The sequence below is a fragment of the Morchella sextelata genome (assembly GCF_020137385.1).
Source record: "Morchella sextelata strain SCLS chromosome Unknown scls_4, whole genome shotgun sequence".
NCBI classification, from domain to species: domain Eukaryota; kingdom Fungi; phylum Ascomycota; class Pezizomycetes; order Pezizales; family Morchellaceae; genus Morchella; species Morchella sextelata.
In genome coordinates, this window is record NW_025408619.1 from 1696415 (window position 1) to 1711476 (window position 15062).

The following is a 15062-nucleotide window of genomic DNA, read 5'->3' on the forward strand; positions in this document are numbered from 1 at the left end:
CAAAGCAAAAAATGGTACAGAAAAAAAAAAACCATATAAAAAAAGTCCCCCCGGAAGCCAAAAAAAACATAATAGCCATGATATCATCAAGTCAAAAAAATATAGGGAGGACATCAAAAAAAAAAAAAAAAAAGCAGGCGCAATATGTACCGTGCGCGAAAAAAAAAAAAAACAGACCCAACGCCCACCCCACCCTGTCCCCCAGTTCGTCCCCCCCAGAGCGTGCCCTTTTTCGGTCCGACATAAGAAAGAGAAAAAAGTACCGTTACAAGCTGTATCCTGTATCCATAGATAGGGCCCCCAAAACATAAAAAGAGAAAGCTAGAAGCCAGAAAGAAGACAGCAAAATTAGCACGGGACCCCCATGGCCCCGCGTTCTATGCCCGCCCCGGTATATAAAAAGAGAAAAGCAATAGAGAAAAAAAGGGCACTAAAAGCTATAAATGAGAAATAATAAGAGAAGAAATAGAAAAGAAAAAAACCCACACGCCCCAAAAACCCAAACCCCAAAAAAGGAACTCATTCAACTCATAGATACTCCCTCCCCACCGCCGCAGCCCCGGTAGTCCGTCCCCGACTCCGACTCCGGCTCCCCGCGGGGCTCGCGCCCGCCAAGAACCTCGAGATCGTCGCCGACACCACCCCGCCGCGACTGCGCTTCTCCCTCACCACGCCGCTGACAGCACCCTTCTTCTCCTCGCGGCCGCGGCGCCCCGCGCACGAGCTGTCGACGCTGGACACACTGCCGCTGCGCGCGAGCGTGGGGATGACGGCCGACGACGGCGCCGTCGACGGCGGCGTAGGGTAGAAGTAGTCCGAGACCGCGAGCTTCGCGCTGCCGGCGTCCGACGCGGCCGCGCTGTCGACGCTGCGGTCCGATGCGCGCGAGCTGCGGCCGGAGCTGGGCGGCGTGGCGCAGTCGTAGTAGTAGTACTCTGTGTGCTGTGCCTCGTGCTCGGCGATGATGGGGGTGAGGAAGGGCTCGAGGTGCTCGTAGAGGTCCTCGTTCGTGATGCGCAGGTCCCAGTCGAGCAGGAAGAGCATCTGCTTCTCCATGAGGTTTACTTCGGTCAGCGAGAAGCCGAAGGCCTCGAAGCCGCGGACGGCGCTGTAGCGCGCCCAGTGCTTGTTCTTGGGCGAGGAGTCGTTGAGGTTCTTGGCGGCGAGGATGAGCGAGGCGAGGAAGATGCGGTGCACGGTGCAGCGCATGCCCTTTGCGACGGAGGGGAGGCGCCGCTGTAGCCGTGCGAGGTAGACGAGCGAGGACATGAGCGTGGGCACTTGCACGTGGCTGCGGTCGACGAGGGAGGTGATGAATTGCTCGAGGGTGGGGAGCGGGGGGGAGTTTGATGGGGTGCTGGGGGGTGTGGGGAGGGTGGTGGTGCTGGGGGGTTCGCAGCGGATGACGGTGCTGGCGGTGAGCGCGAGGTGCGAGATCATGGCGGGGGTGACGGGCATGCGGACGAAGGACTCGAGCGCGGCCTTGCGGGTTAGGGTTGCGGGCAGCATTGTGGTGGTTGTGTGTGTGGTGGTGGTGGTGGTGGTGTGTGTGGTGGTAGTCGGTAGTCGGAGACTCTTATGACGAGGGCGGACTAGGTATTAGATACTATTGAGTATATGTATTTGTATATTGAAGTAGTGTAGTAGTAGAAGAAGCTTGTGTTGGGATGATATGTAATAGTATATAAAGCCCGCGCGTATATATTTATATGATATAAACTCTTTTTCGACAGCCCCCAAAATGCAAATGCAGATTTCAAAAAGCCCCAGAGTAAAAACAAATCCCAAATGAAATACGATCTCTCTTGCAAACTGACTGTGTCGCTATCAAAGTGACAACAAGGCAGCGAGGAAGTGGGTGGAGGGAGGAGCAGGCTGTAATATATATATTATAATAGCTGGCCCTTTTTGTATGTATGTAATCCAATGGTGAGGCGCAGTGATTGATTGGGTGTGTGTGAGTGTGGTTTGCGTGTGAGTGAGTGTGGTTTGCGTGTGAGTGAGTGGTCTCGGACCGGTGGTTGTGGTTGTGGTATTTCAAGTGTAGATTCTTTTTTAAACAGCCCTTTTTATGTAGGAGGGTGGTTGAGGATGGCGTTTATCGTTGGTGGTCGTGGGGAATGTTAGAAATTATATGTAGTATTGTGAATGGCGTCGGAGGATGGAGGATGGAGGATGGATGGATGGGTGATGGATGATGAAGCACAGCCTGGGAGAGTGAGCAGAAAAAAAAAGTCTGGGGGTGGGCGGGCGGCTGGTGCTTTTAAGATCAATCGCTTCACTCCAGGCAGGGGTAGCTTGGGGGGGGGGGGATGTCTTGAATGTATGTGGTGGGAGTGTGGGTGTGGGTGTGAGAGGTGGGAGGAGGAGGAGCAAGAGGAGAGGAGGATTGCTGGATAGGTTGTGAGGATGGGAGAGGCTGTCTGTGTCTGTCTGTCTGTCTGTCTGTCGCTACCAGTGACAATGCTACTCGATGGAAACACTGGATGGACCCAGGTCACGGTTCTGCTGCTTGACGCGACACGCCCGCACCCCAAAACAGAAACAAATCACACCTGGGGAGATCCTATGTTGGGATGTACGTCCCGCCGCAAGGGGTGCACCGGTGGAGGGAGGGTGGGAGTGGGCGTGTGTGTGGGAGTGTGGGAGGATGGGAGGATGGGAGGGTGGTAGGGGAGAGTGTGCGAGGAGCGTATGGATGGGATGGGTGGGTGCCAGGGCACGTTCCAGTCAGTCAGTCAGTCAGTCAAACGCCAAGCAGGGGATGGGTCGAGCAGATCGGTAGAGAGGCAGGCAGGAAGGCAGGCAGCACAGGCAGAGCAGAAAGAGAGAGGAAGGGAAAAAAAAGTCCACACTCCTTCACACACGCTCACTCACTCACAAGAGTCAACCAAGAAAAAAAAGGAGTGGCTCTTCCTTCTTTCTTTCTTGTTTCCCCCCCCCAATGCACGCCGCCAAAAGCAGGGCGAGTGCAATGGCAATGGCCAGCACAGCGGACGCAGTGTCGTTCTTTCGGCTTAGTTCACTGGGGCTGTTTCTCAATTACGATAGAGCCGTAACTTAACTTGCAACCTTACCAGGGTAGCAGGTCTTCAGTGCAGCACGCAAGCAAGCTCTAGGTAAATGTAGGTTTTCTCTAGCTCAGTTGCTCTAGGTACTAGCTGTAGGTAGGTACTCACGTACTCACTCGACTCCATCAATCGTCATCAATGCCATGGCATGGATGAATGAGATGTTCTCAATTGCGAGCTCTGGTCTGGTCTGTGTCCATGTCTAGTCTGCCCTACCCATGATCCATCCATCAATCCATCCAGCTGGGCAGACAGACAGACGGACAAGACAGAACAGACAGATAGACTTGATCTACACGTACCTCACCCCAAAAGCAAAACGTCCCCCAAAAAAAGCCGCGCTCAAAAGGAAAAAAAAAAAAAAATCCACCATAAACAACGCGGTCACCCCCATCTCCAATCAACCCTCCCCCGACACCCCAGAAACAAAAGAGTGACGGACGTGTTGCGAATCCGAATCGACACTGACTCCCCACCTAAAGTCTCCGTCCGGAAGGGCTGAATTTAGTTCCCGCCTGCTAGCGTACCCTACCCCTACCCCTACCCCTACCCTACATGTACCCTAGCCTATGTGTAACCCTGAGCACTAGACGAACTAGCCACACCTATCTAGGCATGGCGCGCCGCTGGACCCCGACACTATTTCCGGGTGTGATTGGGTTTCATCTAGCTCTCTCTCTCTCTGCTCTCCTCTGCTACCCTACCCTCTTGTTTGGCTGCTGCACTTCACGCGCGCTTGAGGTCCCCCCCCGGGAGGATGAGGAGGAAGGAGGATAAATTAGTTGCACTTTATTTTTATGTTTTTTTTACCACTTTCGGTCAAAAGCAGACCATTGGTAAAGCTTAGGTACCGTCCCACAACGTACCGGATCGCTACCGAGCGCTACCTGCCCTTCGTACCTTAACCTGCTGCTTACACATGTACCGTGGCCGTACCTGTGCTTTACCTAATTAACTGCAGCCTGAAGAATTAAATCTGGCGTAGGAGCAGGCAGGTAGGGGGGGGGGGCCTCTAATTCTAATTTAGTTCCGGATCGCTGGTAGCGAGGGAGAGTGGCGACAAGAATGGGCGTGAGGAAACGATGCATGGGAATGTTTTTATAGATTTTGTGTTCGTGATCGTGCTGGACTTGGATCACCCCCCTTAGCTTGCCCGAGGTTTTCCTCAGAGCATTGAGACCTGATATGATCTGAAGAGAAGAGCTAGAGGCACAGTTCAAGCGGGTACTGGGGGATAGCCGGAAAATAGATCTCTGCTCAATTATTCACTGCGCGTGCGATCTACTGGCTCTACTCATGACCACACGCCCCCCCCCCCCCCCCCTTTGCAATGATCACAGAGAGTCTATATCATGCAGAAGAGTAGAGTAATGGCACTATAAGCATTCCCGTGATGCAATTGCAAGGCCAAAAGTGCAATATATATCGATATGTTTCCCTTCGAGTAATTAAATCTAGGTTGCAGTTGCTTCTTGCACAATTGGGCCAAAAAAAAGAAAAGACAAAAGAAGCGACAAAAGAAAAAAAAGATCTCGGCCCTCCAATTGCGCACGGGGGAGTAGAGTAAGTAATTACCCCACATATCAACTGCCTCACCTCACCTCACCTCACGCCCACTCTGCGTTGCTCTGTCTGTCAGTGCTATCCGGGTGGTGGCACGAAAAAACAAAATAGCTACTGTACATAAGCAGCAGAGTAAGAAACAAGAATTAAGTTCATGCTAGACGGTAGGTAAGGGCACGCGTGCGGTTATTGTAACTATTGCAACTGTTTTACATACGATACGACCGTCGAGGCCGCAAATAAACTTGTCACATATCTCTCTCGCGGCAGCTGGCGAATGGCGGAGCGACAGCAACAGCATTGAAAAACAACTTGCTCCGCCACGCCGCTCTTTCTACCAGGGATTTGGGGGGGGGGGATAACTTACAGCTAGAGGGCGTAACGTAAAATAGATTGCCAGCTCCATCCGCCCTACTTTTCCACTTTACCAGAGAATGCCGCCGCAACCCGACGACGTGCATAGATTTTCCACTATGCATGGATGGATGTCAGGGTAGGGCGCGCGAAAGACAACAGCGACTTTATTCGTTTTGGCGTCGACCGACCGGCGGACCGACCGAAGTTAACGACGGCATGTTGCGGGGTCGATGTGGGCCTACATAATACTTACATATGTAGAGCAGTGCACAAGTGGGAGGAAAAAGGAAGCGGAGCTCGTGGAGGAGGAGGGGTAAAAAGAAATTAAAGGCACTGTGGAGAGCTTGTAAACTTACCTGCCTGATGTCAACGTCGTCGATAGAGTAGACAGACTCTTCTAGCTACTGTAGCACCGATGATGACGTCTCGAGAAGGGAAAAATAAAGCTTCTGCAGGGATTCACAAGGGTGCGTACTCTAACTCTTGAGTCTTAATTCTTCTGCGCTTGTTGTGTTGCCTCGCTCGCTCGGGTCCAGAACGTAGTAAGCACTCGGGGAGCAGCACAGGCAAGCCACAAACATGACGACGGTGACAATGACCAAAGCGCCCGCACGCACGGCCACAGCTAGCGCCACCACCCCGCCATGTCTGACCTACTACGACTACGACTACGACTAGTACGCACCCCACCACCACATCAGCACCCACGACGACAAACAAAAAAAGCACTGCAGCGCCGAAATTAAGAGTATCTAGATACGGGTATTTGAAATCAAGACTACGTGTATGATCTAATGTAGCTACGTTGTTTTTACTCTGGTTGTTGTCGTTGTGACTTGCTCCACCGGGGGGGAGTAGGCCCGGATCTAGGTACAGCAGACCGGAGATCTAATCTCCCCCGACCCGATTAACACCGTCGGCAGATCATTGTGCTTCTTCTACTTTCTTTTTGACTCTTTTGACTCTTTGAGATTCGTTACTCTCTCTCCCCCTCCCTCCTCCGGTAAGTGGAGATACGTCTAGAAGAAGACAGACAGCACAACGAAGCATGAATGAAACATACAAAAACGAGATTGCGTTTGTGACTTCAGGCAGTGCACACCCCCGTTCATGGGCTTCAAGAACGTTTGAGGAAAAGAATTTTAATTAATGACCCGTGGGGGATTGGGGTGGGGGATGGTTTTCCATGAGTCCACGAGCTGGCCATGATGGGGCCTTACGTCGATCTGTCATGTCCGGATCCCATTATCACATTATCATTGCCCATGATGATGGCTCCGTTTACAATCCACTCTTGCTCCTGGATTTGGATATGCTCATTTCATTTCGTTTATTATAATTATTAGATATATATATATATATATTCGGTGGAGCGCGGTGGTTATTAGAAAACGCCCAATCCAATCATTGATTCTAAGAATTTTTTTTTTTTTTTTTGCGCATCCTTACCTCGCTGCTGATCGCTGATCAATCGCGGGGTTTAGTATCCCCCATCTGATCTGCTCATTTCGTTTCATCCCTCTCCCATCCATCGCGTCTGTTTCCCACTGGCATCACCCCCCAGTACCCAATCAGGGCGCAGAGACAGCTGTCTACCATTCTGAATTCAGCTCTCGTTGGATCCCCTAGCTAGCCTGCCACTTCCGCACTAGTCCCCAATTTCACTACATTACCATACCGCTTCTCGCCCATTTCACCACTTTGGGAAAAATAAGGTTATCAAGAAAGAAGGGAGCGTGTAAAATAGCTGAAAAAGGGTTTCCTAATTAGAACGCGGCGGCCCAATCAGAGAAGCGCGTCCCCTTTTGCTACCGTAAATAGTAGTGGGGCCTACGGCTGGATTGGGAGTGGGTTGTGCGGTGGCTTAATGAAACGAACCGGATGCGCCACTGACGCAACGCGTTCTACAGCTCTCCGCCCACTCACCACTCAAGCTTCATCCTTCTTCACGACACCACCCCCTCGTGTTCCTCTTCTCCGCCGAGGGGTGGCTTGTGTCTATCCCAGTAATGTAATTTAATTTATTTTTCCAGAAAATAAAAAAAAATCCAAAGCTGAAAAATAAAAAAGAGGTTTTTTTTTTTTTTCCCCGGCGGCTGTGCTCTGCTGGGTCCAAGGTGCTTACACTACCACCTATCCTAACTCATCGACTCCTTCATCGCCCTTCCCTATTCTCGCCTTCTCAGCCGATAGGAGGAGTGGCTTGATAGGAGCGGAAGGAACCTTAAATTCTCGCTGCCTCAGCGGCAAACGCAGGGGTGGTCAGGTATGAGTGGATGGTGAGTGGAGGGGAGAGAGCGTACCTGATGATCAAACGGCCGGGCTTGGGCCTCATCTCTAGCTGGCTAACTGACTGGCCTGACTGGGTAGATGGGCTAGCTAAGCTAGATGGCTGTGTAGATCACTGATGATGGATGAGGTGACAAACGGATGGCGAATTTTTTTTTATTTGTTTTTGTTTTGAATTTTATTTGTAAAAGGGAGAATGCCTGCGGTGCTGCTGCTGCGAAGAAGAAGAAGGCTGGAGCTAGCAGCTACTCATGACTGAGAAAATTAATTAGGAAATGTTAACCACCTACTCTGCTTGACCTACATACTAAGGTAGCTCATCTCTACATCTTCATCTTCCAGCCCGCCGGTACCGGTACGAGCTCTTGCAGTTTCCCGACTTGTCGAGACAAAGACAAAGCCGCCTCTTCTGCTGCTGCGTATGAGTACCTACATTACAATGCATTGTGGTTACGTATGCTACCCACAGCGCAGATCCAGACTGTCATGACTGGAACTGACTGAGAGCTAAGCTATGCCCAGATAGATATACCCCCAGCCCAGCCTTGCAGTACGGCTTGCATTATGCCCACGCCAACCGACCTTCACAAAGAGAGGGCCGGCCAAAAAAGAAAAGAGAGAAAAAAAAAAACGGGCTTCTCTGCATTCCCAGAACTCTTCTAGAGTATGACATTCCAGCGCACACGCACACACACAAAACGTCTCATCCCTTCCATCCCGTCTCAGGAACCCCGCCATAGGGTGGGGTGGGGTGGGGGTGACTGACAAGCGAGAGGGAGAGAGAGGCGTCTGTAACACCTCCTTACAGGTGGCGGCATATCCGAGTGATGGGCCCATGAAGAAGGATAGAGAGTCAAGCGAGGTTGACAGTGCAGCAGGTGGGAGTACAATCAATGCGTAGGGGGACCAAGACAACGGCCCCCCAGGTTACGAACTTACGGCGCGGTTTGGGTGTTACGTTACGCTATGGCGGCGCAGGTTAAGCATTGATTTCTCGAAGGCTAGCGCATTCAATCTACTGATATCACAATGAAGGAATTTTTCATTACTAGAGAGCGGCGACAAAGATTTAGACAACACTGAGTATTCTATTGAGAGACCCCCATGCTTTGAATTGACATTCCAATTGTTTAGCCAGTGCCGAGAAATGCATCACATTCCTTCACTACCATCCCTTTCCCGCCTTACCGGTGCCTTCCATACCAGCCAACCATCCTCCTGGAATCGCAATCGTCATCGTGTGGTATTTTTTTTCGTCCCGGTTCCTTTTTTTTTTTTTTTTTTAAAGCCTTGCCTTTTGGATAATGAAAGAGGATTACAGCACGGCTCCGAAACTATTTCCGAAGAAGAGGTTTCGTTAGTGGCTGATCAACGCAACGATCATTTCCTTCCTTCTCTTCCTTTTCCACCGCCCCCATGCCGTACAAAACATTACATTACCTCCTCCTCCGCCAACATACAAAAACACCCGGTTAAAATGCCCGCATTATACAAAAAAAAGAAGAGAAAAAAAGCCCCATTACACAGAAAAAATCTTATCATCCCACAACGTCTCCTTGATAACAGGCAGCAACACCACCGCCATCACCGGCACCGCTACAAAAGCCACAAACATCTTTGCTGCAAATGCCATTGCAGAACCCCCTGCAACAACGGGCAAGGCGGTGGAAGAAGAAGAAGGAGAGAGGGAAGTGGTTGGATTTCTATAAACACGAGGGGGGAGGGTGGCATACCCGAAAGTCTGCTTAATGCTCTTGACGTAGTACTCGCCAAAATTCCTCTTTGTGACCTCCTCCTCGCCAACTGGAACACCTTCCCATGTCATGCGCAGAGTTGTAGAGTCTGAGCCTTGGTCGAAAACCAGGGTTAGGGTAGAGTAGTGTCCTAAACGAAAAGCCCGGTGAGTAAGGTGTTCCGGAAATTTAAGGGCCGCTCCAAATGCCCGGTCTTTACTCTCCGGTGTAGAGTAGGAGGTATAGAGGTTCCAAAGCGTGCCTATGTAACCACTGCTATAGCCAAAATCCTGGGGAATGACAACTCACCCTTAGTCCATCCTCCCAATCTCCAGCTCTGTACAATCTTGGCGTCCTTCTCCAAAACCTTAAACTCGCCCTCAACATTTCCGCCGAACAAGCTAAAAGCCCCTCCAACCTTTGGCTCAAACACCTTTGGTGTGCTCCTTGACCACGCAGTTACTCTGCCTGGGTCCACGAACACACTGTACAACTGCTCCGCTGAAGTCTGGAACTCAATTGAATCCGTCAAGGTAACTGTGTTTACGATAGGGCCCGAACTAGTTGTTTTCTTCACTGATGTGGAAGATGAACTGGCAGCAGCAGGAATTATAGGTGCAGAAGGAGTGTAGGAAGGCCCCGTACCGGGAGCGTGCTGGATGTCTTTCCCGTGTTCAGCGATGAGGTCGGGGGAGAACTTTCCGAGTGCAACGCGGAGCTGCGGAATTAAAGAGCTACGAATCAAATCTCTGATAGGCGATTTTGTGGGGGTATCGGAGTAGACGTCGACCTCGAAAACGTATTCATCCTCTTCGGTATCATGGGCGATTTCAGGAATTGTGATGGTGCCAGAGACCGATGGATCGTCCACAGTTGAGCCTGAGAATGGATAAGTATAGGGCCATGAAGGGAGAGAGGGAATCGTATATATAATGGTGGCGATCATACCTGAAAACTCGAGGCGCATTTTAACATCAAAGAGTGTAATGACCTTTCCCTTGCGCTGGGAAACATCAACATCTCCATCTACAGACACAACTTTATCAACCTTGACGCTGGTATCCCCAGAAGAAGCTGTGAGGACTGTGAGATTTTTATCAAAGTATTTCTGGGCCCATTCACGGGCATCCTTGTTGACCCAGTGCCAGTTGTTGGGGTTGTGGAGGACCATTGTGATTTAGATAACGGGAATAGGAACGGGAATGGTAGTAGAAAAAAGGAACTGTGGTCTCTTGGTATTGGTAGTTAGTTGGTGTTCCTTCAAAACTCTGGTGCCAAGTGTGAGACTTGTGAATTGACGAGTGATTAGGAGTGGAGGGAGAGGTGAAGAGAGGAGTTCAGACGGGAGTAACCGAGCGGATAAGGACAGATTGTCTTTATGCTGATTATCAGGCCATAGTGCACACATACCTATTAGAAAGATATTTCGAGGCGGTTATTTGCGATACAGAGATGACTTGAAAGGGATCAAGTTTGAACGGGGGAAGAGGGGAGGAATTAAAAGGCACGTTTTTCTGTGGAGTCGAATCGTCTAGAAAGCTTCTAATGTTCGTTGCTACGGAAGGTGAAAATGGACGGAATCCGCTATCTAATCTAATCATGGCAATCGGCATAGCTAGATACAATCTTATCAGATCATCTATATATAGAACTGTGAATTACACTTTAGCGGGGTTGTCCAGGGAACCCTGTCACGTGGTTACATAAACATTCAATCTTTCGCTGCCGTCATATTCCCTTTTGCGATACTGCAGAGCTGCTCTCTGCGCAGTGACAAGCGGGCTGCACCTACAGATGAGATAGGACGCCCCTGCAGTAGCCAATACAGCTAATCCATACTCTTTTACTAAGTTTACTACAGCCCTACCCCCTCGGATTTCTTAATACAGAAAAAGATGCCTCTCCCGCTAACGCGCCGGCCCTCATCGATCTCATCGATCCTTCTCCTTATGTCTTTGTCTGGCTGTGATATATTTTCAGGCGCCAATCAGTTCCTCCAGCAACTCCTGCCATACTAACACGCAACCACTTTATCTTCCGCCTTGCCTACTGCCTGCCGCTCAAACCACACACCACACAACCCATCCCACCTCAATCTGCCTCCACACCCGCTGACAACCCCAACCCCCAAAGCCCAATGGTCCCCAATTCTTCTCCCGCTACGCAACCCTAAACAACGTCCCCTCATTTGGTATTACGCATAGGCGTCCACAGTACTGAAGAGCGGTCAACCAACGACCACCACCGCTCACTTACCCACTATCCCTTATTTCCATACCCCACCACAACGCCGGAGATGGATTTCTATTCGACAGATACTCCTACTCCCGCCGGCCCATCTGCAGGCGGAAAATATCTATTACCTGCTGCCCCAATAATGGAAGCCTCAGCGCTGCTTACGAGACGCATCCATCATCAAAAGCAGCTGATTTCCAAAGCAAAGGCTGAAGCCAGAAGGAATAGCGCCATCAGCCTTGTGCCGCCAGATCAATGTACGAATGATGGTGCACCAAGGACTCCTGAAAACAAGTCCCCAGATCCAACGTCAAGCCACCTGTACTCATTGTCAACGCCAGAGTATAGATCAATAGGAAGGTCGAATGGGAGTGTAGATAGCGACATCATCAGGTTTGGGAGTATGGGAATGAGAGAACAGACCGAGGTTAGTATGCACATCTTTGGGGTAATCAGTTATCAGACAAGCAATTCCTTTGTCCATTCATTTGTTGGGTTCGATTGCTTCTATAGCTGACACAAATTTGTATGGCGGGTTTTAGATTATCTCACAGAAAAGTAAAGAAAACTTTGGTCTAAAGTTGATGCTCACTAAAACTCGCGAACAAGCACTCAGATGTGAAAAGGAACTTAAGAATATGCGCCAAAAGCTTGATCGTGTCCAAGCACGCAATGAAGTACTTGAACGAGAAAACGCTGAACTTAAGCAAACCATCGAGGGTCGTGATGTTATTCTAGATGCAGCAGCCAAGGAGATTGCAGAGTGTCAAGACCAATTATCTGGGTTCAGAGAACGGGCAAGTGCCAAAAAGGGTCGACAGGAACTTTCAGACATGGCTAGCGCCAACTTTAATAGTGACACCACATTAGTATCTCGAGGATCGCCGTCTTTTGGTATATCGCCTTATGCCTCTCGCGATTCTTTGGCGTCCTGCTACACTCCCATATACAAGGATGAAGAAACGAACTATTCGCCATGTACTTCAAACGCTCTCAATAACATTGACTTCAATACGCCGTGTTCAGGAAGGAGTTCAAGCTTGAGCAGGGACTCACCTTTGCCCGGACTAACGCCAATTTGCCCTTCTCGAAGCGACTTCATTGATCGGTGTGCATCCGCAATGGATGAGAGCCCAGGGCCCAAAAATTCCCCATCAGGATCCTCCCATGAGTCTCTTCCCAGTCTTATCAGTGAAAGCAGTCTAAGCATGTACGGTGGGCGCGGCAAAAATGGGGGTGAAACCGATGCAGACATTTTCTATGACCATCGTCCTGGGCCCCGTAATGAGAATGGAGAAGACACTAGGCTAAATATCAAAAGATGGGGAAGGCATGGTCAGAGTGATATGAAAGAATTGACTCAAACGCCGACTCGGAACCCCAGCACAACACGGCGAAGCCCAAGGACGGAACTCAGGGAATTCAGGGACAAGCAGGACAAGCAGGACAAGCAACAAAGTCAGGATACAATGCGACACATGCCGCCTACCCCCGAATCCATGTCACCCCGGAGAAGAATGGGTGGAAGTTTCGACAGCATTTCGTCCAATGATGGCAACAAAGCTAATTGTGGCCTGGGCTTGACGCCTTCAATTGAAGATGTTGATGATTCCAAGACCGAAACACTCGAAAATAACCGCGGTAACCGCAAGGCGGTAAGGACGACTCAAAGGTCTGATGTGGCCCCGTCACCGCTTCAAAAAAGTGTTCGAGAAATCGCAGATAGATTAAGGTCTCCATTTAAGTTTCCGGGCAGCGGCTCTGTGGCGCAGAAAGAGCCACAAACTTTCGGCGACATCACGCACTTGAGGGAGACCAAGAAGCGGTTAGGGTACGGATTCGGTAGCAAGCTTGGCAATATAGCGGCACCCAGTAAACAGCCCGGCCGCGACATAAGCGGTCATTCACGGAAACTCACAGTGAGCAAAAATTCGAAAGACAAGTTAGTCACAGTCCCGGTCAAGCCTGTCACCACGAATCTTCCGGTGAGGTCCCGCATCAGGTTATCGAGCCAGCAACAGGGACAGGGTCTTGAAACACCACCGTATACACCGAATAATGATTCTGCTACTAGCCACGACAGTGAGAAAACAACCCTTGTTCCTCGGAGTCTTATGAAGAAATTGAGCTGGGAGTCATTGAATTCTGGTTCAAATTCAAATGGTTCGGATGGGGTACCCAGGTCGGCGTATAACTCGCATTATGTTATTGGTGGCAGTCCTTCCTATCTTAGACGGAATAGCACTGCATCTCTAGCGACGACAGATATGAGTGCGATGACATTGAAGACGGTCAAAGATATTAGAAGGATGAGCGCAATTCCGGCGCTAGTAAGGGGGGGTTCTGTGAAAGAAAAGTCACGTCACCATGAATGAGCGGGTGAGGCGGCCGTACGGAAGCATGGCTGCCTCATTCCTCTGGAGGAGCGGGGAGGAGGAGGGGGAGTTATTTTCTTTGAATGATACTAAAAGGCGCAGGCTTTGTTTTTCTGGAGGGTCTTACTTTCTTCTTCCATGCTACTAAACATGGATGTCAATATATCGTTCTGTGGCATGTTAATTTTCCTGGGGTACGGTGGTTCTGGTTGGCGGTATGGTTTTTCTTTCCTTTTTCTCATTGTGGGGAGTTACTGTTTCCTTTAGTTACCAGTATCTGATCTACATTGCATGGTTGATGTAGGCATATTATGCACTCTTATGTTTGTTTCCTATTTGTGGAATCTTCTTTCTTTTCTTCTGGAATGGAGTGGGCTAATGACGGCGTTGGAGTGGTGTAGGTTGCTTTTCCTTTCCTTTTCCTTTTCCTTTCCTTTCCTTTTTTTTTTTCGATAACATACACTCTTTTTCACTTTTCCTTTTTCCCCAAAAGCTTTCCATATGTTGAAAGCGTCCACTCCTTTATATTTTCCTTTGTCTGGATGGAATTCACTTGCATACTCACTGCAGATGAAAAAAAAGCGTATTTGAGGTTCTGCAGTCGGGAGTGGTGATGGAAGATGGGGGGGATTGCGATGTGGGCTGGATGGTAATTGCAGGCTGCAGACTGCAGGGTGCAGCAGGCACAGTGGTCCTCTAACCGAACAGAACGCGCTTACTAGGCTGGTGTCCAGCACGTGAACGAGATATACAACAAAATGGATGGCATTGGATGCTACGCGATACGAATGACGTCAATAAACACGCCGGTATGATGAACTGATACGCCTACATTTTACATTAGATAACGCTCTGTTTTTTGTTTGTTTGGTGGTAATGGAACAGCAAATGATCGTGTTGTTTGTAAAGAATATTTATATCATGGGGCGAGCCACCGCAGGAACGCAGTGAGGCCTATTTCTTCCTCTGTTCTTATTTTATATGTTTTTCTTGATGTTTACATGATTCTTTCAATGTTCAATTGCTCAAGCCGGGGAGTATCGTTGGATTCGATTGATAGGGTTTTTTCTTCTTCGTTGAATGTTATTATTATTTAGTGATACCTATTGAATTGTAGGGAGCCTATTCTTGACATGTATTTACATGTAGTTGGGATATGCCTAACAAGACTACTACAATCCTTACTACATGTAGTTGGCGTTTCGAGTCGTTTATTAGTATTCTACTAAGGCTGTGAGATGGCTACCTAGGGTCCTATCCACCTAGTTATCTTGGCATTAACGTTGCATGCCACGTTCTGGAAAGCCTTGAGCATGAGCCGCTTTGTGAAGAAGGCCCTCAGGTACTAGGTACGTACTCTATCATGCAGTTGTTGCCCGGGCTATTTTACCCACTCCAATAGAAACACCGAGACAACGGTGAAGCAAATATTGACAGTA

The 15062-nt window shown here is 49.5% G+C and overlaps 4 protein-coding genes across 4 annotated transcripts; 1 reads left to right on the plus strand and 3 right to left on the minus strand.

Moving 5' to 3' along the window:
• Positions 1 to 528: 528 nt before the first annotated feature.
• Positions 529 to 1509, minus strand: H6S33_010345 (uncharacterized protein; the record flags this gene model as incomplete). Its single annotated transcript, XM_044841720.1, has 1 exon — positions 529 to 1509. The coding sequence occupies one exon, from the start codon at positions 1507 to 1509 to the stop codon at positions 529 to 531; it is 981 nt and encodes a 326-aa protein (XP_044697488.1).
• A 6009-nt stretch (positions 1510 to 7518) lies between these two features.
• H6S33_010346 (uncharacterized protein) lies at positions 7519 to 8117 on the minus strand (the record flags this gene model as incomplete). The annotated part of the gene is made up of 4 exons (XM_044841721.1): positions 7519 to 7535; positions 7589 to 7689; positions 7748 to 7761; positions 7974 to 8117. 4 exons carry the CDS (start codon positions 8115 to 8117, stop codon positions 7519 to 7521), a joined length of 276 nt encoding a protein of 91 aa, XP_044697489.1.
• Positions 8118 to 8799: 682 nt separating this feature from the next.
• On the minus strand, positions 8800 to 10184 carry H6S33_010347 (uncharacterized protein; the record flags this gene model as incomplete). Its single annotated transcript, XM_044841722.1, has 3 exons — positions 8800 to 9164; positions 9323 to 9892; positions 9962 to 10184. 3 exons carry the CDS (start codon positions 10182 to 10184, stop codon positions 8800 to 8802), a joined length of 1158 nt encoding a protein of 385 aa, XP_044697490.1.
• A 1125-nt stretch (positions 10185 to 11309) lies between these two features.
• Positions 11310 to 13623, plus strand: H6S33_010348 (uncharacterized protein; the record flags this gene model as incomplete). The annotated part of the gene is made up of 2 exons (XM_044841723.1): positions 11310 to 11675; positions 11791 to 13623. The coding sequence occupies 2 exons, from the start codon at positions 11310 to 11312 to the stop codon at positions 13621 to 13623; spliced, it is 2199 nt and encodes a 732-aa protein (XP_044697491.1).
• Positions 13624 to 15062: the final 1439 nt, after the last annotated feature.